Raw genomic sequence first — 24,043 nt, forward strand, 5'->3', positions numbered from 1 at the left:
CACAACCGTCTGTAATGAGATCTGGTGCCCTCTACTATTGGCACCAAATATCTATAGGATATTTGTATACATAATAAATAAATAAATATTTTAAAAGTTTACTTAAAAAAAATACTGTGAAACATGATGTGAAGTACTAGCCCCAGTAACAGAGTGGTCCTCTGAAAGCGACCATTACTGGTGCTATAGTCAATAACATGCACCTTAACAAGGACTTCAAAATCTATTAACAATTTACCCAGGAAGTTGGCCTTAAGGAGAAGCTAGGTACTTGTCCTTTAGAAATAACAACCTACATTACAATTTTCTGTTTCTCTTTGATGGGTTGCTTTATCAGCCATGTCGGAAGACATATATCTACCCAAACTATTCCATTTAATTCACCAACGGATTTTAAAACTAACCTTTTTGTCTGTTTGGTTCATGATTAGATTTTGGTGGGCACCAGGATTACAGAAGGCTTCAAGCCCAGGATTCTACATGTTGGGAATGGGGTGTTTGTTCTAGAAGCTACCCTTTCTGAGGGTCCCATCAGTTCTGCCAGTATCTCCTCCTCTTGACAATGTGAGCTTCACTGTGAGTGCCACATGTCTTGATTTCTAAGACCACATCTCTTCTCGTAACAAGTGCTTCACAATACCTATGTTGAATGAATTAAGCATACAAAACGTTATATTTCGATCTTCAGGGGCCAGCAAGACTCCAAGTACTAAATGGAAAATTTAACTCCCCTCATTGCTATTTTAAAGCTTAGGAAATATAAATCTATTATAAAATGTATCCTTTAAATACTCACTGAAAACCACCTTTGTTAGTTCTAAAACTACCACTTAAAACATAGAGCTCAAACTACTGGAAACTAGTTAAAAAGCCCAACAGATGGAAACAATGTTTTTCTCTATAAAACCATACTGTGAAGCAACAGCAGATTTCCTTACATCTTCTGACACTAGTCACATAGTACTGTTATTTAAATATAATTCTCAGATCTGGCTAGATAAGAGCCACCAGCCAATGAAATGATGAAGCAGACCTACCAGAAATATTGTTTAGATAGATAATCAATCCACTTAAGAAGTCAGAATGCTGATCATTCTACCATGGTAGAAGCAAAATATAACCTACCTGTAAAGTGAGTCACAGATTGTTTCATTCCTGCTGTGGAAACACATTTCCCTGGAATGGGAGTGTGCATGTGTGTAAGGGGGAGGGGGTCCACTAACAAACTGGTTCTCTTTCCTACTGAAGCAACTGAGAACACTTATGTACAGGTATCCTAAGTTCTGTGTTTCTTCCCAACTTTGATTTATGCAAACTACATTTAAGAATAACTTTTAGCAGGGCGGTGGTGGCGCACGCCTTTAATCCCAGCACTCGGGAGGCAGAGGCAGGCGGATCTCTGTGAGTTCGAGACCAGCCTGGTCTACAAGAGCTAGTTCCAGGACAGGCTCCAAAACCAGAGAGAAACCCTGTCTCGAAAAAAAAAAAAAAAAAAGAATAACTTTTAAAGTGGTCAAAGATTTAGGCTCCCCTCTATCTCAACACAGTACCTGCATCAGTGCTATCACATGATGAACCCAAGGGCATTTGGACTGAGATCTGTTCTAATGATCATGAACAAGCAGTTCAAGCCCATGCCCAAAGTGCAAATACTAGCAGGCTGGAAACAAGTCCAAAGTGGGGGGAAAAATCCAATGTGGTAGCCCTAAGTCATTCTTTGTCAACATCCAAACGCACAAACCAGACAAAAGGGTCTGGTCTTCTGAGTTCCCTTCTGTATATGGCTGGTGGACCTATCTAGATCTGAATACAATTCCACTGGGGTGGTTGAGGGACCGTTATTAACTCACACTTGCCAGGACGTGAAGTGGAAATATTAACCACACTCTCATGCTCATTATGAAGAGCATATTAGGAAATCCATATTAACTGCAAGCCATAATACCTTTACCCTGTTGAAGATGTCATTTTAAATAGTTTTCCTTTGAAAACCAGACAATAACAGCTGTGGATTAGCCTAATAGAAACAGCTAAAATCACTAGATACGGTTTTGTTTTGCAGAACTTAAATAAGGAAAGACATCTAGTACTGGCTATTCTTTTTTCATAAACTTTTTTTTTTTCAATTTTCAGAATGTTTTTGTCTCATCTTATAAGCTATTACATACAAAAATATTGGTACCAGGGGAAAAAGAGAGAAAGGACAACATAATAAACCATATTTGTAGGGGTTCTGGAAATTTGTTTTGCAATTGAAATGGCTCTTCCCCTTGAAAATCTAATAAACAGGAGTCTTATCCTAAACATAGGGTAGATAATGACTATTAACCCATGTATTACCTTGGAATCTGTCTTGGAAAAAAATTTATCTCTCATGTGTGACTATATCATCAAATTAAATATTTTAAAGAACTTTTAAAGGTATTTGCTTTGTTGGAGGAGCGCCTTTGTGTTTCCTCAAAGAGTAGATGTATTTGATGGAAACTTTCCTCCTGGCTCCACAGCCAAAAAGTAAACAAACAGTCTTAGAGCCATAAAAAGGCAATTTGCAACAGAAGAATATGAGAAATACACCCCTACTTTCCCCCCTTAAATGTGTTCTTCTGGTCATTTTATCAAATTGCCAGCATACAATATAAACCATCTGGGAGAGCGTTTGGCACAGCAGTCTCCTCTAGAGTTACAGCTAAAAATAGCATTAACCACAGTAGACTCAAAGTCCACTGAAACACGTAAGAAACCAGTAAAGAATATTATTCTAATACAGGCAAAGTATCCGGAAATGCAGAAGCTGAATTCTAAGAAATGCCTCCATGTTCTAGCGCCTTGACCTCACTTGTTCAGGGCTTAAAACTCATCACCCTATTAAGGATGCTCTAAGTATAATGATGAGATATCTATCCAACTATGTTAAAAGTTGATTTAATTAGAGCATGTCTCCCACTTATTTCAAATAAAGATGGCAAACTAGGCTACATTTCTACAGTTCATGAAGATGTCCTAACCCTTACTTGTTTGTTCCATCAGTGCTCTATTCAAACACTTCCTCTTCTTCAGTCTTCCAATCGCTACATTTCTTAGTCCATTCATTCATATTCAAACCCTACAACTTCTGTTTGCATGTTGTCTTACAGTCAAATCAGCTCAAGTCCTGTCCCCTCACACTGACTGAAGAGTCTGCTACCTGATCAGACTATATGCAATCCCTTCAGTCTCTTTATTGCAGAGTCTGCCCACTCTTCTAGAAGACAAAACTCAAAAGTCTCTAAAATACAATAATTCCCACGGCTTATGAAATTACTCCCCAGGCTTAGACTTTCTCAAAAGCCATTCCCACATGAAGAGCTAACTGCAAGAATGTACTTGGTGTAAAGTAGTAAAGATATATTCACATTCATAATCATTTTCCACCACCACCCCATATAAACTAAAGAATTCATTCAAAGTCTCCCAATTCTTGACACCTATACCTACTGCTTCCTTGTACCTTGGGTCTAAGAGGAAACAAAGACCTTTCCCATCTTCTTTCAACAACCAAAAACCTGGCTTCCTTTTTAGCTGTTAGTCTAGAGGAGGATTTGTTTACTATTACTAGTGATAAGTTGTTAAATCAAGTAGTACTTAGTTGTGGACCACATCGTAAGGCCCAGCTGTTTTATTAAACACCACCAACCTTCCTTTTATGCGCTTGGCTTTCCTTTGACTGTCTGACAGCATCTCTTACTCCTTACTGTCCCAGTAAGGCCATACTTTTATTCTTTATAGCATGAAGACCAAAGTTCACATGTACTGTGCTCATAAAACACTAGCAACTGCTGGGCATGATGGTGCACACCTTTAATCCCAGCACTTGAGAGGAAGCAAGGGAATCTCTCAGCTCAAAGCCTGTCTGATCTATAAAGGGAGTTTCAGTCCAGTCAGGCCTACACACACACACACACACACAACTCAAAGGAAACAGTTGTTCAATCTAAATAATGCAAATTTCATAATTTTTCTAATTTAATCTGAACTGTTTTCACTTACTCTACAACCACTCACTACTGCATCAATGTTAGGTATGGTTGTTACGGCTCAGTTGAGAACAACATTTGTTAAGAACCAGATGCAAGAAGCTGGAGAGAGAGCTCAGCAGATAAGACCACGTGCTGCTCTTCCAGAGGATGTGTTTGGTTCCTAGCACCTGTGAGGTGACTCACAACTATCTGTGACTCTAATGTAAGGAAATCAGACACCTTCTTCTGGCTTCTGTGAACACCAGATATGCACATGCTCTACATCCTTCTATGTAGGCAAAACACTCACACACATAAAAACTAAGAAAAAAAGAATCTGGTATACAAAGATAAAGATAATGTTTTGTTCAAACCTCAAGTGATGTGTTATTTACAATGAGCACTCTATTGATACCAGCACTTGTTTTCTTTCTATTGTTGTGACCAAACACCTGAAAAGAAGCAACCTGAGGGCAGAAGGATTTATTCTGGCTCAAAGTTTAGGGAGGCAAAGTTCATTGTGACTGACAAGGCATGCAGCAAGTAACTCCACAGCAGTGGGAGCATGGGAAAGCTTGTTCATCTCAACAGACTATGTCATGGACACACTGGGGCCTATATGTGAGGCTAGACCCTTATGACCTGCACTCCAGTGACCCACTTCCTCCAGCTAAGTTCCACCCTATAAAGATTCTACAGTTTCTCAAAACAGAACACCTGAACAAACCACTCGCTGAGATCATATGTTCAAACACATGAACCTGTGGCAGACAGTTCACATTCAAACAAGAATTTGAAGATATACCTGACAGAGAAAAAGGTGCCCCAATTTGGGAAAGTCTAATATGCAAAAGGTGCTTCCAAACCAGAGACAACATTAGATGAAAAAACTGAGCAACTTTTCATACCACCTTATGAGGCTTCATTTCACTGGAGCAGATAAATTCACTACCTTAATCAAGAAACCAAAGTTAATTCTCCAATAATTAGACATGAATGAATAAAGCAAGCTGGAAGTGGTGGCACACACCTTTAATCCCAGTACTGAGGAGGCAGAGGCAAACACATATCCCTGAGTTCCAGGCCGGCCTGGTCTACACAGTGAGACGTTACCTCAAAACAACAACAAAAAGAAGATCTTCAAGTTACCAAAAGACATTGTTTATGTAGTACTACAAAATCACAAGAAAAACATCACCAAAACCCTAACTGCTACAATACACAGCTTATTTTTTTTATAAATACAAATATGAAAAAAGTACTTTTTCATGATTAAGAAACTGAGATATAATTACATTGTAACACCGCTGGAAATCCAGAGCTGGGAGGAGAGAGCTAAGAAAACTCTGGGATAGTCAAGGAATCTTGGATGTATGATGTGGGATTCCCCTCTGTATGCTGTGATTACCATTAATGAATAATGAAACTGCTCTGGCCTATAGCAGGACAGAACTTAGCTAGGCAGAGAAAACTAAACTGAATGCTGGGAGAAAGAAGGCAGAGTGAGTCACATTCCATGGAGCTGCCAGAGGAGAAAGACACAAGCAGCTAGGTGGAACCTTGCCAGTAGGCCATGAGCCTTGTGAAAAAATGTAAAATAATAGAAATTTGTTAATTTAAAATGTAAGAGCTTGCTAGGACAAGCAGTGATTTAATTGATACATTTTCTGTATGGTCATCAGGAGTCTGGGTGGTCGGGAAACAAACAAGCAGCTTCCTACTACAGATACAGACTTATATTACCTCGCATTGCATCGATGTTGTAATGCCCGTTTTTGTTCATTGTACTAGGTTATGAAAGAGAATATCCTAGATATGAGGAAATATATGCTGAAATATGTAAACAAATGGGATACTATCAACTTTCAAATGGCTCAAAATATAAAATATAAACAATGTAAATGGTAAGCAGATGATATTTAAATGGATGAATAGAAGTTAATATCACTGTGATTTATAGTTTAATCTTATTTCAAATGAAATAACTAAAAATTTAAAAATTAAATATAAGATTAAACTTGAGTTAGTTAAAAGACAAAAGAACTTTGCAAGTATTGTAAGATTTTCATGGTTTATGGAACAGCTGTGGATTATCACAACCACTTGGTACACAGAAGAAAGAAAATGGATTTGAAAAAGCCCCACCCCGCCCACTTACTAATGAACCATCCTGAACGTTCATTTTTCTACCATCACAACTGTGCTGTGAGAACCAAATGGCATAAGTCTGGCATGCCTTTAAAACTGTATGGTACTGTCTGAGCATATTCTATTGTTTTGTTTTTTTAAGGAGTTGCTATCTAGAAAAATTACCACAAATACCAGTGGTATTCAAAGAAATAAGATAGTGAAATGACTATACTAAATGGATGCTTTTGTGGAGGTGCAAGAAAAACATCACCTACTAATGTAATTTGCTTCTCTAACATGAGGCAGTACTCACACAAGAATCAGATGTGAGGAAAGCACACACACTTAGCAACTGGTCTTCAAAGTTCCAACCCAGTGACTCTACATTACTGAGAACATTTCCTCCAAGAAATAATTATGCATTCAGGCAGCCTCATCTAAATCATTTCACAATACAAGCATCTATATACTGTACAACTCTCATGTTGAGGTAGGGCCTCACTCAGTAACTGAGGCAGGCCTCAAACGCATGACCTCTCTGCCTCGGTCTCATGACTGGTGGATTATAGTTGTGTACACCATGCCTGGCTCACATTTTTTAACTACTGCAAATTATTTTGTATGAGACTCTACTCAACGACTAGGTAAACTAATTATCTGAAGTCCAGCCTATTTCTCTAGTTAAAGTTCTAAGGATTGTTCTCCTTCTTTCACAGCAGTTTTCTCTCCTCTGCTCATGACACCCCAGGAGACCTAAGTATGTAATTTAAAAGAAAACTTCAACATAACTGTACAGAAAGGTTTTGTGTGTCAACTTGAGACAAGCTAGAATCACCAGAGAGGAAAGAGCCTCAGCTAAGGAATTGCCTCCTTGAGATCCAGCTGTAAGGCATTTTCTCATTTTGTGATGCATTAGGGAAGGTCCAGCCCATGGTGGGCAATGGCATCCGTGGGCTCGTGGTCCTGGGTTCTATAAGAAAGGAGGCCAGTAAACAGCATCCCTCCACCCTCTGCACTGCCTCCAAGTTCCTGCCCTATTTGAGATCCTTGTTCTGACTTCCTTCAGTGGAAATGTTAGTCAGATAAACCCTTTCCTCCCCAAATTGTCTTTTGGTCATGGTGTTTTATCACAGCCATAGAAACCCTACCTAAAACAATCATCTTTGACCTTTTGCTCAATTCTGACTGCCATACAACACCTACTTGTCTTAATTCAGTTCACTGAGAATGGAATATACTGTTACCTTTTTAATAAAGACATAAAAGTATGACTGCTGACAGACATATTTGTAAGCTGAGACTTAGGGCATTCTTCTGTAGAGCCTGTTCAATTCCTTTACACATATTATACATATACATGATATCATATATACCGTGCTTGAGTCCTGCATCTCAAAGGAAACCGTGCTTTTGCTTATTGTTCTCCCCAACCCTGTGTGTGTGTGTGTGTGTACTCATGTACATATGAATGTATGAGGTCAGAAATCAAAGCCTGGCCTCTTTCCTATCACTATCTACATGTTTTTGAGACAGTCACTCATTGGCTCTGCACAGTAAGCTCCCAGGACCTTCCTGTCTCCACTTCCCAGCCATGCCTGGCCTTTTACCTATGTGTTGGTGATCTGAACTCAGGGCCCCATACTTTACCTACTGAGCCATCTCTCTCAGCCCCAGAATGAAACATTTTAAAATTTAACATGTTTATAGTGCTTTCTGACTCATCTGGAAAATAGCTTCAAATCAAAGCTATGCTAATCACAACATGTTCTGACCTCAGTCTCCTTGTGTCTAAGATAAAATGGGCAAAGCAGATAATTCCCAAGTGCTTATTTATTCTATAAATATTCTACAGCTGGGACGGTTCATGATAGTAAGGTCAGAAGGATTTTTACTTCATCTTTTCATCACTATTTTCTCTTTCACAATTATTCACAAAACCACAAACTAAATTTTATACATACATACATACATACATACATACGTTGAACAGGGCAGAGAAGATCAAGTCTCACGTTGTAGTCTTGACTGGCCTAGAACTCCCTATGTAAATCAAGATGCTGCAAGGCATCTTCAAATTTCTGACTCTCCTCACTGTCTCACTTTTAACAATCTTATCTATCATGGGGGCTGAATTCAACAATTAAGAACATTGGCTATTCTTGCTGAGGACCCAAGTTCAATCCCCAGCACCCACATAGCAGCTCATAATCACCCATAACTTCAGTTCCAGGGAATCCACTGCTCTCTTTTTACCTCAGTAGCCAGGCATGAAACACAGGGCACGTACATGCAAACAAAAACACTCTTACACATAAAAATGAAACTAATAATTTCTAAAGGAACCAAATGAAATTAGGCATGCTGGTATACAACTTTAACCCCAGCACTCAAGAAAAATCTCTGTGAGTTCAGGCCAGCCAGGTCTACAAAGTAAATTCCATGCCAGCCAAGACTAGACAAAGAAAACCAGTCTTAAAAATAAAAAAGACTACAATGGGTAGTGGGTCATCGAAACAATCCTGGATAATCTCCCCTCTCAAGATTTACAATTCAATCTGTTACGACAAATCTCTCTTGCTGTACAAAATAGAATCATAGTTTATGGATTGAGATAAAGAGATTCAAATCCTGTTACAGAGGACTTCTACTAGACTCCAAACCACTACAACACAAAGCCCCAGGGCCTCTCGCAGTTCTGGCTGCCTCCTCACCCCCACACACTTTTTCCCCACTCCGATGGAGTCAATTCATTTCTACAGCAATAAGAAAAACCTCTATCTAGAATGCACCTTATTCAGCCTGGCTTTGTGCATCTAGTTATTTCACCTTACAATGCCCTTATTTTATTGACGGAACCGATGTGCCTGCTTTAGCCAGAGTCCTAAGGTAAGCAGTACTTTGGCCAATGGCACACAGTGTCACATAGTTGTAATGTAGGGTACCTTAAAGGGCAGGTGAAGATCTCCATCCTGTTTTTACAGAGATGCTCTCCAGGTGAAAGTAAAAGAGAGCATAGGACCCACTGAGGGCAATCTGTGCCACATGTGCAAACTATCACACCGACTGGAGGACTTCCAACAGTAAAGTGCCATGCACATATTAGTCATCTAAATGACTTTCCAAATCAAGCTTAATTGCAAAAGTGTGCGTGTGTGTGTGTGTGTGTGTGTGTGTGTGTCTGCATCAGTAAAGCTGTAGTATATACAGCTTTTCTAATTTCTACTGCATGAGACTTCAAGTTGATTATAAGTAAACAAACACAGATATCCATAAATCAAAATAAAGCACATTACTCACATATAATGGAGCTTGCTGTGGACTAAGTTTCATGACCCAAGACACTGAAACAAAAAGAAGAAATAGATGAGAATAAAAATCAAAGTTGTTAGCAAAAACATATATTTAAAAAAAAATACCACCTAAAAGTTGTAGATGTCACCCATGGCACTGTGAGTAAAACCCTAAGTCTGAGAGAGGTACACTCAGAGATATAAGAAAGAAGAGGGAAGCCCAAAGACTGCAGAATACTTGTATTCTAGTCTTTTCAGAAGGGGTGAATTTTAAGATTGAAAAGGTGTAGCTTCACAGTGACATCACAGCTGAATTTTCACGCGACAGCCTAAGCACATGAAAAATTGCTTGCCAGTGGATGTCCCCAACTTTGGGATGAAAGGAGGTAACTGAGGACCACTAAAGCGCTCTTGAAAAGGGAGGTTACTGTTTGCTCTTTATGGCTAAAATTAATGGTCAAATTTCCAAGTCATTTTTGTACCTGAATTTTCATCATATTAAAATAAATCAACGAACTTTATAGGCTTCTAGGATTATATATTTTTTAAATTAAGTAACACACTCAGACGACACCAATAGACACACTAAAATAGAAGGGGTAAAGCTCACAAGGCCTCAACCCTAGACAAAGAATGAAAATTAACTAAAGAATGCTGAAACATGAGAAATAAGTTTTCCCCAGGGAAGAGAGCACTGATTAGCTATCCACTACCAAACGGTCAGTCCTGGAAACATATAAACATATTCATACAAGTAACATTATATGAAATGAGAAGGTTGTATTTATATATTTAGGAATACACACATATACCAATATCAATAATTAAAGAAAAAGAGGACGTGAATTTGAAAGAGAGCAAGAGAAGTACACAGGAACTGCTAGAGGAAGAAAAGGGATGGGGAGAAGTGACAGAATTATAATTTCAAAAATATAAAAAATATTATTAAAAGGTTAAAAAAAAGAATATCATACTCTTAAACGTTTGGCTTGGTAATCTCACGAGGGCGTCAGGACAGCAGGTCCTCTGCCAAATACTCTGACCTTGAATAGACACTGATCTACTCACTACAGTTGAGAAGACCAAAATGACTTCATTAATATCTCATCTGAAGCTTTTTTTATCCATAACAGATAAATAAAGACACATACTAACCCATAACATCAGCAGTTCAGAAACATTCACTGAGTGAAAAACAGTAGGTAAACTCCCACCATGAAGTCTAACAGATTTCAGAAGCCCAACAATAAAACTGGAATCCAAACAGCATAAAATTAGAAGTTAAAAGCCTAATGTTGAGAACAAAAGACATTTTTGTGACCATGAACAATCTAAACACACCTCTCAAAATAAACATCTCAGAGACCTGCCACAGATCAAGTTCTCTGTGTGTGCGTGCGTGCGTGTGTGCGTGACAGAGAGATTAGGGCTCACCCCAAAAGCGACCAACATAGACTGGTGGTGGGGAGTTCTACTATTGAGCTCCTAGAACTAAATCCTGCCCAATCAGTTTCATGCCACAGGTGGGTTCCCCCATGTTTAAAGGAGTACCTGTATGGCCTTCCTTACTCATTCCCTAGCTCTTTCCTCCATATCTGTCTTCATTTAATGACTTTGTACTTAGAAGTACTAAAATCACTGAAATCACTAAAAACCAAAATCACAAACGAATCAGCTCTTTTTAGTAGAAGAAAGTCAAGTACATTTCAAGCAATCATATTCAAATAGTAAATGCGGATTAAAAAGAAAGGTTAGGGGCTGGAACAATGAATGGCTCAATAATTAAGAACACAACCATATCCACTGCTTACAACTGCCTGTAACTCCAGCCCCAGAAGACCCAATGACCTCTTGTGGCATATCTGGGCAACTGCATTCAAATGCACATAAATCTGCAGAAGTTAAAAATAAATAAATAAAACTAATTTTTTTAAAGAGAAATATTAGCTCGGAGGTGGTGGTCACACATGCCTTTAATCTCAGCACTTGGGAGGCAGAGGCAGGTGGATCTCTGTGAGTTTGAGGCCAGCCTGGTCTATAAGAGCTAGTTTCAGGGCAGGCCCCAAAGCTACAGAGAAACCCTGTCTTGAAAAACCAAAAGTAAAAAAGAAATATTGATGGGCTTGAATAGCTTTTCAGTGTATTAAATATTCATTTAATTTTAAATTGCTAGCCTTTTAATTGTTTCTTCAGATCCCGTTTAGACTCGCCTGGGACACAGAATTGGAACATATAAATTTATGAGTCAGTGTGCCTCGATTAACTTATGAAGTGGTTCTGCCATTGCACACAGTCAAAAATGCCAGTTACACTGACAAAGAAATTAATACTTTGGCAACCCATAAGAACTGGCACCATCTGTGATGAAAAAGCTGTGTGACTCACAGTCATCTATGCTTCATGATTTGCTAAGAAAAAATAAATAAATTGCTGGCTTTTACACCAACTTCTTGATGTGGCTCCATCATACTGGATGAAAGTCACATAACGTAAGGGCAGGCTGATGCCATCAGACTGTGTAGAGTTACACACTCATCTGAACACACCACATCACCAGCCATGTACACGCCGCTCCAACACAGGATTAAAGAGGGATGACAAAGTGTCTGCCCTCCCACACTTTCCAAAGAGTCAGATCACTGTTACATTGCTAATACGGGGCAGCAAACAAATCCATGTGTCAAAAAGAATCACAGTAATGATCAGACGGCTCCAGGGAAGGGCTGGTAGACTGGATGACTTTTAGGCTTCTTAAATGCTGACACACAAGAAGAGCAAAACTAATTTTCACAGCACTTTACTTTTGATGTTTTATTCCTTTTCCACATAGGATACTATTTTCCCTATTTCGATGACCCAAAGAATCAATTATTTAACACCAAGGGCATAAAGGGAATAGCCCAAATCTGCCAGATACTAACATAGAGGTTTTCTCCCCATGTCATCAACTCAAGTCTTTGTCAACAAGATTTGCTGAATCGTCTGCAAGGGATACTTAGTGAAATGTGTTATAAACATCTAATAATGTCATCGAGCAATGTTAAGAAGGAACCTTTTTACAATGTCTTCCTTAGCCAGTAACCTAAAGCTAGTCACAGATTCAAATGAGCAGCCTTCAGATAACAGCCAATACAGAGAAGTACAAAGAGCAAAAGCTGCCAAACATCTGAAAGACTAAGAGGAGACACCAGAATTTAGTTTTAAAGATATGGTGTTATGAAGTCTGGTCAACAAATCCACAACTCTGTAAAACTACCTAGAGTTGAAATGAGTCATAAATCTGGTGGGTGTGAAATTAAGCAGAATGACAGTAATCAAGGCTTTTGTTCTTCCCACTTTATTTTATGAAGTGGAAGGAACACAAATTTCATATTTTATTGCTGTATAAAAGTGGCATATTCACTTTATGCCAAGACAAGACTCATCAATCCCTAATACCCCCTTTTTAAATCAGTCAGGGACCTGAACCTGGGATACATACTGCCTACACTTACAGTGGGTTTTCCCTCCTCAGTCAAATGCCTCTGGAAACTTTCTCAAGACATATACCTAGAGGTATGTCTCCCTAAATGATTCAAGTCGACAATGGAAAGTAAACATAGTAAATCACAGAAGAGTATACATCCCTGGAGATTGCAGGGAATGTCCCTTCCCAGACTTTCTTACTTGTTACTACTCAAACAAAATCTGGATATTAATTTTGTAGTTTTTCAACACATCAGAACTAAACCTCAAATTTGTAAGAAGACAGTTTGCCAGATGTATAAAATTGAAAGAAAAATAAAAAACAACTACAATCTTTACTAATGAACTTTACAATTAAAACTGAGAATGTATGTACCTATACATATATTAATATAAAAAGACTACTCTAAGCCGATAATAAAGCATTTCTGAAGTCCGCGAGAGGCATTTCATAGGTTTGACATTATTTCACTGTACACTTTCTAGTACCTATAAACCTGGTGATCTCAGCTCACTGACTGGAAACTACCTAAATTCTACTGATGCTGTTTTAAAACACAATACCTTCCACATCTGCCCTAAGTCCTAGCAGGAAAGGACAACAATTAAGAACGCACACAAGTATATTTAGAGGATTTCTATTGTCAGAGTTCTTCCATTACAGAATATGCTTCAAATAAATTCTCCTGGCCAAAGACTCTACTAAAGACCAAAAAAAGACTAAAGCTATACCCAATTCTTAGAACTCATTAAACATTGTTGTAGAAGTAAGCATGGGAATGACAATGCATACATGCTCAGGGTTCCAGTAAAAGAATAAATGTTCAGCTCTTATTCAAAGAAAACAACAGAATCCAACAAATCTTTCTTACGTTCCTAGGAGCATGGGCTGGTGTACTAGAGGGAAGTTGGGGAGGCTAAAACTGGGAATTCTAGTCAAAGGAAGAGATCAAGAAGAATATGTAGACTGAATAGCGTTTTCCTGCTGAAGACGTCCCACCCCACCGCACCCCACCCCTCCCTCTCTCATGGGGGTGTAACAGGGCCCATGGGGGCTATGCTTGCTTTTGTTTACAACTGTAGCAACTACTAAGTGGACAGCTGTAAGCAGTGATTCTTGAGCCTTATTTCAAGGGCAGCCATTCAACGCTTTGTTAAACACCAGATTCTTGCACTCTATCAAGAACCACATCTGGCAATGCCTCTGCTCTGGAATCGTGGCCCACACACTCTGGAAAATGATGAAACTGCATGGCATGGATCTGATTTTCTGCTAACTTAGCGGTTAGCCTTGCTCTGCCTGACTGTCGCTATCAAATGGCACAGTACTTATTTATTAACCACCAAGAAAGAGGAGGAAAAGCACTGATCCAAATGAGCAGGAGTGTCCCATAAGCCACAGAAGGTAAACAGGATATGAAAATAAAGAAGACTTCAAAGTAGAATAAGACGCAACAGAGATACAAATGAATCCAGGTAAATTAAAACATAAACAAATAAAAATCCCACAATACTCACATTCACTTATCTACTTTTTGTCAATGCTGGGTTATCTAACTGGCAGCATAAGCACATATTTAGGGAAAATACACTTATGCGTAAATTCCAAAGCAATAATAAGCATTTTTACTTCAGAAATAAAGACTGCGAATAAAGAAATTAAATCGTTTTTAAAATCACAGTTCTGAAATTAAAAAAGAAAAAGGCAAAAAAAAAAAATCACAGCTTTGGGCTGAACATATAGCACAGTCATGGGGTCTTGGGTTCAATTTCCAGTATTGTGAGAAAACAAAAACTTCAGAATCTTTTTTTTTTACACATTCATTTTAGATTACTTAAAAATTCATGAGAACCTATCAGAGCCCTTTTTAAATTTATTTTTATTTTTTTTTTATCATGTTAAGACAACTCAATAACATAAAAAGAGCAAAGAAAATCCTTCCACTTTCCTGGCCTCCTAGAGTATTTCATAGCCAAAACTAATTACTGGGCTTCAGAAATAAATTATATATGGCTCATCTTACCAATTTAATGTACATGTAACAGGCACTTAAATTACAGTACAATGAGAACAGTAACAACGTTATAAGGGTCAGGATGCAACAATAAACTCTCCAGAAAGGGGATCCCAACAGCCAAGCTAGAGGAGGCAAATCAAGAGGCAAGTTTCACCACATGGACATGGAGAAAGTACAGAGCATAAAGAGCTGCAGTTTCAAGCCTTGGGAGCAAGGTGGGCTCCTGACCATGACACATATCAACGTAGAGTACAAGCAGAGGATTACAGGAAAGGGGTCAAAGGAAAATCTCATGTCAATCTGCATGCCTCCAAGTGCCGGCCTTAGAGAGCAAAAAGAGGAAAGTGAAGAAAACACGCAAACTTCTATGACATGGCTGTATACTAAAGAAATCACATCCATGCAAAACATGATGGCTTCAAGTTTATCTTTTCAAAGCTCAGTTCACATTCTGTTATCCACAACTGAATGCCCAATGATACATAAACAGTAGAGTGGAAGGTGTTGGTAATCACAAGGCCTGAATTCAAACCCATCCAGACAAAGCCAAGAACCTGTTGTACACAACCCAAAGGACTAGCCAGACTCCCGCTGTAGCTTCTCTACAGCAAGCACAGTCTGATGTCCTGGTTGTTCTGCACAGGAACTGTGCTCTTCACTAAGATCCCTAGCCAGATCCCACTAGTCACAAACCTTTGCAATATAAGGGGGTCACAGCAACAGACCAGATCAAACTCCTTCCCCAGGGAGCAACCACTGCCAACTTGCCTGTCTCTGCTTGTAGACTGAATGCCAGAGTCTTATCACCCTGAGAAAATCTCTCCAGGCTCCACTGACTGACTAAACCTTCCTAAAACTCCACTTTCACTCTGTAACACTTTCATGTACTGGAATAAGCAATCTTTGAAAGAAGCTCTTTTGAGGTATCAATCAATCCCTTTTCTTTAAGTAGTTCTAGGACATAACACTAAGAGTAATAATGCCAAGACTCAAGAAACAGAGGCCAAAGCACAAACTATATTCCATTTAGGGGACGCATGTGAACCACCTTACTTTCTCGAGAGCATTTATCCCTATAAATGCTTATACACAGTTGGTATAAAATAAATATATTTAACTTAATAGCGGTCATGGCCAAGTGTATGTATATATGAATGCACTATTTAGGCTTAAGGAGCTCATGCTATGGTTAAGATTCTGCCATATTTTAGCTTCCTATTCGTAAAATAGAGATTAAATAATAAAGATGTATGAAATGTTTAACACAGTGGTGGAGAATAAGGAAATGCTAATAAAGGAAGTTCTTGTTCCTAATACCTGGTATGCTTGACATGACAACCACTTCATGGCCAGTCATACATTATAATCAATTCCTGCATTCTAACATCTAATGCTAATCCATAACTATAAATAAAGGGTAATGCTGAGGAGTTGCTGAGTAAATCTGAGTAGATATGATACTCTATTAAATGTGCAATTTATCATTAAAGGAGATATCAGAAGGACATTCACACCGTCCTTGCTATTTTAAGCCTCTGAGTAGTATTCAAGCTCTCCTCATTATCTATGCAAGCTTAAGTACTCTGCTTTCCTACACCTGTATACCTAGCTCTTCAGCCCATTCCAGGCCCTTGCTCATGCCTATACCCTCAACCCTTGCTATGATTACAGGATTCTTGCTTATAACTCAATCCATACAATCAACAGAATAAGTAACACACTATATAGTATTTTCTCATTTCTGTACTTGTCTTCTGCCTCTGCCTTAGTAACTTAATCTACCACATTACAAAGATATTCTGTAGAACACCTATCAAACGTACCATACGCACCATCTGGCACAGTGCCGATCTCCTCAATACTCTTAAAACAATAACAAAACAAACAAACAAAAAAGGGCCCACGAGATTGAGCAGGGAAGAGACCTTAAAAAGTAAGGGGATGATACACTACAAATGATACAAAATGTACGGATGGGGAATCTTAGGACTTATAAATACAGGCGGAGGGACGGGAGAGGAGGAGTGGGAAGAGAGTATGCCAAAGCCAAGGTTTATGGAAAACCCTCATAGAGATTTAAATTCTGTAAATTGATTTTTAGAAATCTTTTAAAGGAGTCTGAATACAAATACCCTGCATGAGTGGACAACGCTGCTTCCAGAAGAAATAGGTTAGTAAGCAAAAATCTGAGTGTCAGGCGGGATATATTCCTACAAGTTACTGGTAAGAAAGAGGGCAATGTTGATTCCTGCCATTGCTTCTGGCTGTCGACTATAACTTACTAGAAGGTAAATCCTATTGCCAAAAATACAACACAGTTTAGTTGCAGAACAGAGAGAAACAAATCTAAAAATGACCTAAAAACTTCATCCCTGTACCTGGCTGGCTAGTTTTCATAGTGCCGGAAGAAGACGTGAAGGCAGCTGCCAGCGGAAGATATCAACCGTCCTATCCAACACTGAACTTGTCTGCTCATAACTGGTCAAAATGCTTAGAATAAGTTATTACGGAGTGATCACATATAACCCCCCTCCTACCATCAAGGCTCAGGACGATTCCTTGAAGAGGGGACAGAAATGATCTATTATATTGTGTAGCAGGCAGAAGACGGGGAGGGGTGCTGTGAAAGCTGTCATGGACATGACAAGGCTGCTGCACTCATGAACTCTGTACTGCAGCTATGGCTACATGCACAAAGTCAAGCCAACAGATCAGCCAATTCCAACGGGCAGCACTAATTAGACTGTGTTTTTAAAAAGGAAAAAAAAAACGGAGAAAAAGACATGAAAGTACAAAGGGTACGTGTCTGGTGACGTCTAGGGGTTAGTGGGGATTGAGTGTGACCAAGATATATACATGGATAGAATTGTCAACTAAAAAAAAGATAGTCTTTTTAAACATGAACATCAAAGACAAATGAACCTGAATGTCTGTGCAATACTTTAATCTACCAAAGACTGACAGGAGGAGACTGGAGGAGGGCATCTTCTAAGACTACTGGGTGCTACTTCACCATGTCCTAGGCCTTCCACATGAAGGATGCAGCCTCTGAGGGGAGGAATACACAAGCACATTATTTCAATTATGCTAACAAACCTGGTGGTTTCCTGCAAATATGGTTTCTGATACTTTGCAAACATCTATATGGAGAAGAAAGCTCCCAACGGTCATTCCGTAGGTGAGAGTTTAGGTGCCAGCTGTATTCTGTTATCCAAAGGAAATGGAACTCTAAGTGGCCTAGACATTCAGATAAGGAAAAGAAAACTCACAAATTTAGTTAAGTGCTGACATTTATACCTATGGTAGTAAGAACAAACTTTAAATATAGAAAACTCATACACAGCTGTGAAACATGTAAATTGACTTCTGCAGGGGTTAAAATAGATATCCGGTACAGAGACTGCCAAATTCATGCCTTTATACTTCCCCACCCTCCCTAGTTTCTATCATCTAAAAAAATAAGCAGCCTGATGGGCTAAGTAAATTAGCAGCACCTGGAAAACCTACGTAGCCCTTACCAGGACAAATTCCAGGTTCTGTTGCAGCTACCCTACAGAACCACAGGTCTACCCAGCTCGGACACATGTCCAAAAGCACCATCAACTGGATTACACAAGCAGGTTAACGAAGAAGCCACAAACAAGCTAAAAGAAGTTAATGTTAGCTTTTAAAAAAAAAAGTTCCTTCTCTTGAAGATAACTGTTGCTTTCAACGTTATAATGTTACAATAATATCTGGAGAACAACTACAGAAAATTGGAGAGATGCCAATTAAAAAAAAATCTCAAAATCAGAAGTACTTGTATTTAATAAAACTTGACTTCAATTTTAAAAATCTGTACATATCACAATGAAGTAAAATTGAAATAAAGACAAAAATTCCAATACTTTCAGCAATTCCCTATTACAGGTCTTTAAAATATATTACTAACTGCTTAAATGAAAAGTATTTCTAATGGGACTTTTTAACCCACAAAACATCTCTGACCTGAATATCCCTGGAGAATTGTTCTGCTATATAACATACATAGAAAACTGAATGTTTTGCTCTAATTGAAGGGTGTGTGTACCAGTGTACATGTGTGTCTACCTGTCTGCCTTCATGCATGACTGCAAAAGTTTTTGCATCCCATTAAATCCCAAGAAACTGGAGTTAAAGAAGCAGTTGTGAGCCACCATTCTCCTCACCCCTCCTCCTTCCTTAACTAACACACTAATTTCTCTGAAAGGCCCTAGGTATATTTAAATTCATTTCTGTAATGTGAATCCTGTAATCTTCAAGTAAAGGGATGATCAACTAGCTCTAATACACCAATTCATCTCATCTTTTTTTGTTGTTACAAGTTTCTTACCTGGCACCTGAAATCATTTCTAAAATCCAATCATGGGCTTTTGTTTTGCTCAGTTTTAAGACAGGATCTCACTATCAGCCTTAGCTGTCCTGCCTCTGCCAGGATTAAAGGTGACCGTACTTTAATAGAGTGCTGTACCCCTAGGAGTTATAGGGAGTTTTGAGCTACTACTATGTGGGTGCTCTTCCAGAGAGTATATGGGTCCAACAGATAGCACCCACCATGGTGGCTAACAGCTGCCTTTAATTCTAGTTTCATGAGTTCCAATGCCTTCTTCTGGCCTCTGTGGCCACTGTATGCACATGGAACACTGACATATATGCAGGCAAAATACTCATACATACAAAATAAAAATAAATAAAATCTTTAATAAAAATAGGAAAAAACGCACCCATATAGCACTGCACTGCTAATACAAACAGAGGCAGCTGGAATTTGAACCCAGACCTGACTCTGAAGTCATGCTTATAGTTTCCCCACACAGAAACATGAGCACCTTAGGGATATGAGCAAAAATGAGGCAAGGGCATTATTTGTATGCTATACATCAATACAGAAAAAAGGAAAAGAAATTCTTAGGAGAACTTCATTAAACAGAAGATGCTTTACAGAGTATATAAAATTTTACTAATTAAATCGCTGAAATGAAGAGACAAAGGTAGCATTTGTAAACTAATTTACATATGGCACTTTCTGTCTCTGAGCAAACAGAAATGCTGACAACTGGAGAAGGGGCTGGAAAGGACTCCTAGACTCCCACACAAACACAGGCTTGCAGCCACCAGTTGAGATTTAGTCCTAAACAAACTTAGTTGCTATTAAATGAACAAAATTTTCCACAAATTTTTACTCCAAATTGTACAAAACTATGGGAGAAAAAAAGGTCAATCTTAAAAATGAATACCAAAGCTGTAAGAGTGACTAGGGAGTCAATTTATCATTCAAAACTTTACAGAAAAAAATGTATAATGTTTCTGTCAGCTCTGCAATAAATTAAACCAATTTTAAATATTAATAAAGAATATGTCACCCTATCATTGCCTGGCACACACTGAAAAGCACACTAGCTTTTCAAAGCAGTAATCCCAAGTCCTGAAATCTGCTATTAAGCTGAGCAGACAAATGGCACAGAACAATGGACAAAGCAAAGCCATACACACTATGACACGCCATTGTAGAACCTGATCCACTAAGCCAGGCCACAGAAGGCAGCCAAAAACAGAAGGCAGCTACCCATGCAAGGATTGCCTCCCCAGTCAGTTTAAAAGAAAGAAAAAAGAAATACCATAGACTTGGGGAAACTTAAAAACTCTGCTGTGGGCTCTCCGAGACAGTACTTCTCAGTTGATGATTTGCTAACAGTCTTAAAATAATAAAAACATTCACTCGGGTGAGAATTAACTAGATGTAACTAACCTTCAGGCGAGTTCTCCCTTTCTAAGGCACTTAAAATAAGCAAGCAAAAAAAAAAATGTTATTTAAATCTTGCCAGACAAATCAACCTGTTCCTTTCCAGCATTTGAAATGTTATGATTCCTAAGAAACACTCTACGGTAAGGTAACAACAACAAGTAAGCTCAAAGGTTTGGAGTATACAGACTCTATGAAATGTACGATCATGAAGGTTATGGGGGTAATCAACCATTTGTGATTGGCAGAGGCCAGTTCCATAGGAGAAAATGCATGCTGGGTTCTGTGAACCCAATCAAAAGCACCTGGCTCAGGAAGTCACATATCCTATGTGATAACCTACTACTATTATTCTTGCTAAATAGACACGCTGCCCAATTGCCTTCTTAATATTTACATTTATATTTGTAGATATGTTCTGCTCCTGACCTTGGTCAGAGAAACTTCTTTTTGTAATGACAGAAGTTCATGAGGAGATTCATAGCTCGTTGCAGGGCTGAGAATACATGGCTGTGAGTGCTTTGGCTCTAAATGGAACAGCACACGGCCAACCTAGTACTCTCTCCATCCCAGCCAAAGGCTCAGTGAGTATCACAGAAGGAAAGAAGGAAAGAATGGAAGAGACCCAGGAGTTCTGTAAAATGCTGTCTTCTGCACAGGACATGGTCATTGTACTTACACACTCACAGCAGCTGTGGCTACCTACACGAGATCAAGCCTGTCAATTTTTTTTTAGCAGGGGCAGAGGTGAGGCTGAGAAGTCTTCACTCCTAATGGCTGACGGGGAGGGAGAACTGCTTCTCTCTGGGCATGTGGCCACTATCCCGCGTTCCAGTGGATAGCTCCATACCTATTCATATGAAGACCTATTTATATGAGGGCAGCACTAAATGGAACCACTGGGTTATTAAAAGAAATATAAGGAAGAGCGGATCACAAAGTTGAAAGGGGGATGTGAAGGCCTAGTGAGAGGAGGAGGGGGGATTTGGGAATGGCTGTAATAAAAATACATTGTGTACTTATAGGAAATTCTCAAAGAATTAGCTAGGCAGTCAGGCAGGCAGACAGACAGGCAGACATGATAGAAGAGATCTCAATGGCTAGCAGGTACATAAACAGATGCTCAACATCAGGTTGGTCACTGGAAAACAGTCAAAACAGATCATAAAATGCTCCTATTCACCTAGCAGCTCCTTCATCTGCTCCAAACATGCACTTTCAGTTTTCCAACCAAGAATCTTCCGGCCCTGGTGACAAGTACCAAGCATTAAAGAGCAGAACATGGCTGGGCAGTGGTGGCTCACGCATTTAATCCAACACTCGGGAAGCAGAGGCAGGCAGATTTCTGTGAGTTTGAGGCCAGCCTGGTCTACAAAGAGAGTTCCAGGATAGTCAGGACTATATAGAGAAACCCCATCTAGAAAAAAAAAAATCAAAAGAAAAAAAAGGAAAAAAATGTGACAGAATTTTTATGCTCTCAAAACACTGGGGTAGATAAGAGAGGTTTCACTCAATTCATGAAGTCAAGTTTGCTTTGCCACCAAAACTAGTGAACAACATGAAAAAGAACAAGGCAAATCCCTCACATGGATAGACAGAAAACCTTTTAAAATGTTTCCAATAATATCCAGGAATGTGCTCTTTTTAAACAATGTATTTACTTGGTGTGTGTGTGCGCCTGCATGTGTGTGCGTTAAGGTGTTCTTAACTGCTGAGCCATCTCCTCAACCCGCACGAAGTTTTGTTTTTTAAGAATACTACACAATGATCAAATGGAGTTTATCCAGGAATATACTGTCAACTATTGAAAAACTTAGTTGAATTCATGTCAAAAATTTTCAAAAGAGAAAGCTCGGCACAAGCCTAGTCACTGGGTTTCGATCCCAGAAGCCACACAAGACAGGAGAACTGACTACTGTGCTGTCCAGACTCCACATGTGCACCATGGCACGCATGCGCCTATAAAAACACATCATACACAACACAATGACATTTCTTTTCTGAGGCAGGATTTCACTTTGTAAGTTCCAGATAGCATGAAATTGCTATGTAGACCGGCTGGCCAGGAATTCACACAGATCTGCCTGCTTCTGCCTCCCAAGTACTGGTATTAAAGGAATGTTCCACCATTCCTGGCTACAAATAAAATACTTTTAAAGAAAAACAAGTATACATACATCTCATTAAATGCAGAAAAGGTATTCAAGAGGACAACACCTCATCTCTAATAAACCTTAGCTCACCAAGACAGAAACTTTGCAAACTTAAAAAGGGAAAAACCTACACTTGAAATCAAACAAAGGGTGAAAGTTTAATGTTTAGTCTGAGACAGGCAACCTGAGCAGAGAGGTTCCCACAAAGGCAGTGCTAGCTAAGGAGTGCATGGGAAAGAAAGGAAATAAAAGGCACACAGATAGTACAGGGGCTGGGCAAGAAGTAACACACTGCCTTTTATTTGCACATAACAGAAGCCCACCACAAAACTACTACAAACAAGCGATGTCAATCAGGAGGCTAACAGGGTCAAGCACCCAGGAGGCTCGCTGGGAAAAGAACCATCCTTTCCTCCCACTTCATGAGCTGATTTCCACTGAGGGTTGGGTTTTTTTTTTTTTTTAATTAGAAAACATTTATCTTTTATTTAGCTACATTTTCATCTCATTCTTCTTATGGCTCTGATTACATGTATATACCAGACCTTTCAAAAATTGATTCTTATTTTTTTTTGTTTTTAGAGGAACTTTGGTACTGAATGATCATAAGTCAAATTAATATTAGAGCCATTTATAAAACATTTCATACAAACACTAAAAAAATACACTCTCTTCTCAGCTGCTCACTTAACTTTCTCCAAAAGACACAAGGCAAGACTCAACAAATTTAGCAAAACTGAAATAACATTCTGGATGTCAACAACAAGATGTGGCAGAAAATACACAAACTCATGGAAACAAAATACCACACTGCTGGATCAAAACTGAGACAAGAGAAAAATCAAGAAGAAAAATTTCAAAATTCCTAGAATTGACTGAAAATAAAAACACAACATACCAAAATCTCTGGGACACAAGTTCACAGCACAGGAGCCTACATCAAAACAAGGAGCAATTTCATAATAATGTTCACCTGAAGCTTTGGGAAAACAAAAACAATACCTTTTAAAAGTAAATGGCAAGAGAAAAGTCAGGACTGAAATCAAAGAAATAGGAAGAAAAAAATTACAAAGAATGAATTAAATGAAGAGTTAGTTCTTTGAAAGCATTAACAAGATTAACCGTCCTTAGTCAAATTAGCCAAGAGAAACAAAGAAAAGGCCAAATTAATACAATCAGAGATGAAAAAGAAAACAATGCGAAGCCACTGAGGAAATTCAGAGAATCAAAA

At 38.8% G+C, this 24,043-nt stretch overlaps 1 protein-coding gene across 6 annotated transcripts in view; it reads right to left on the reverse strand.

Moving 5' to 3' along the window:
- Positions 1 to 24,043, reverse strand: part of Akap13 (A-kinase anchoring protein 13) — a 262,036-nt gene that overhangs the window by 191,266 nt on the left and 46,727 nt on the right. For all 6 annotated transcript variants that reach the window (XM_041654836.1, XM_041654846.1, XM_041654825.1 and 3 more), the window contains exon 2: positions 9,423 to 9,466. In XM_041654836.1, the coding sequence (XP_041510770.1) occupies positions 9,423 to 9,455 (33 nt within the window). In that variant the 5' untranslated portion in view covers positions 9,456 to 9,466. The remainder of the gene's footprint in view (positions 1 to 9,422; positions 9,467 to 24,043) is intronic.

The sequence above is a fragment of the Microtus oregoni genome, unplaced genomic scaffold, assembly GCF_018167655.1.
Source record: "Microtus oregoni isolate MIOR12 unplaced genomic scaffold, Mior012 000000F_ref0000247, whole genome shotgun sequence".
Lineage (NCBI taxonomy): Eukaryota > Metazoa > Chordata > Mammalia > Rodentia > Cricetidae > Microtus > Microtus oregoni.